Source organism: Orycteropus afer, unplaced genomic scaffold (genome assembly GCF_000298275.1).
Source record: "Orycteropus afer afer isolate SDZICR_OR568_19922 unplaced genomic scaffold, OryAfe1.0 scaffold01645, whole genome shotgun sequence".
NCBI classification, from domain to species: domain Eukaryota; kingdom Metazoa; phylum Chordata; class Mammalia; order Tubulidentata; family Orycteropodidae; genus Orycteropus; species Orycteropus afer.
This window is the reverse complement of record NW_006923232.1, coordinates 11,482-13,053: the sequence shown is the minus strand read 5'-3', so window position 1 is coordinate 13,053 and position 1,572 is coordinate 11,482. Positions and strand designations below refer to the sequence as shown.

Here is a 1,572-nt window from a genome sequence, read left to right as displayed (position 1 = left end):
AGGGGGAGGCCTTCAACGAGATGGATTGATACGGTGGCTGCGATGATGAGCTCAAGTATAGCAGGGATTGTGGGGCTAGCGCGGGATCGGGCAGTGTTTCGTTCTGCTGTGCATGGGGTCGCTATGAGTCGGAAATGACTCGACGGCACTTAACAACAACAACTACAACAGCTCATGAGTTATTCAGATTTACTTAATTTAGCCTCAAAGCATCAATAGTCTCTTACTTCTTAGTGAGAAATGCAATCCTTTTTAAGGTGTCTTTGAAAGCTTGTTTCACTTGCTTATTTCGAAGCGTATAAATGAATGGATTGAGTAAAGGGGCAACTGAAGTAGTGAGCACCGACACCACCTTATTAATGGCCACTCCTTCCTTGGCTGAAGGTTTGATGTAGATGAAGATGCAGCTGCCGTAGGTGATGGAGACGACAATCATGTGGGAAGAACAGGTGGAAAAAGCCTTTTTCCTTTGTTGGGCAGAAGGGAATTTTAGAATGGTCTTAATGATGTACGTGTAGGAGAGGACTACACATACCAGGGTAATAATGAGGGTCAGCACTGCAAAACTCAAAACAATTCTCTCTATAAATATTGTGTCTGAGCAGGTTATCTGCAAAATAGGAGATGCATCACAGCCAAAATGGTCAATCACATTTGAGTCACAGAATTCTAGCTGGAGACCCACACCAAGAGGTGGGAGTATGATCAACAGGCCAGCAACCCAACAACAGAGAACAAGTGTAGTGCAGACCCTATTGTTCATGATGGTCGTGTAATGCAGGGGTTTGCAGATGGCTACATAGCGATCATAGGACATGGCTGCCAGCAGAAAAAATTCAGTTGCTCCAAAGAGGACAACGAAAAACAACTGGGTGGCACAGGCATTATAGGTAACAGTATTATCTCCAGTCGTCATAGTGTACAGGAATCTGGGAATACAGACAGTGGTGAATGACACTTCTAAGACAGAGAAATTTCGGAGGAAAAAGTACATAGGAGTTTTAAGATGGGAATCCAAAAGTGTCAGGCTGATAATTGTTAGGTTCCCAGTAACACTCAACATGTAAGTGAGAAACAAAAATATGAAAAGCAGAACTTGTAGCTTTGGGTCATCAGTCAATCCCAGAAGTATGAATGTTGTTATTGCAGTATGATTTCTCATCACTATCTTGCCAAGTCAAGAACAATTGGACCTGAAGAAAGAAGTGCTATAAGAAGCTAGTGTGAAATCTGAACGAAAGATACAAACAAGCCACCTGACATGCATTTGCTATTTTTACTTGGAAATCAATTTGTTAATATAGTGGAAACTTTGACCTTTTATTAGGAGGCTTATTTTGAAAATATTTAAATATGAATCTTATACTTACACATCTCTGATAAAAACCACATTTATAAAGATGTCAAAAAAGAACTCAAAACAAAACATGAATCATATGTCTTGTATGCTGGTTTTCAACAAAATTGTCTTGTGGTAGATTTTATTTGTTCTTATCCTGAGAAAATACTGACATTTTAAAAGTTTTTCCCCTCCCATTCTCCTCTTTTTTTTTTTTTTTTTTTTTACTTTTC

The 1,572-nt window shown here is 39.5% G+C and overlaps 1 protein-coding gene across 1 annotated transcript; it reads right to left on the bottom strand.

Moving 5' to 3' along the window:
* Positions 1-223: 223 nt before the first annotated feature.
* LOC103213340 (olfactory receptor 6C2-like) lies at positions 224-1,206 on the bottom strand. The gene has a single exon (XM_007959155.2). It carries the CDS (start codon positions 1,160-1,162, stop codon positions 224-226), a length of 939 nt encoding a protein of 312 aa, XP_007957346.1. The 5' UTR covers positions 1,163-1,206.
* Between the last annotated feature and the right edge of the window lie 366 nt (positions 1,207-1,572).

Excerpts from the sequence above, each read along its gene's own strand:
- LOC103213340 (XM_007959155.2), bottom strand. The coding sequence starts at position 1,162 with ATGAGAAATCATACTGCAATAACAACATTCATACTTCTGGGATTGACT.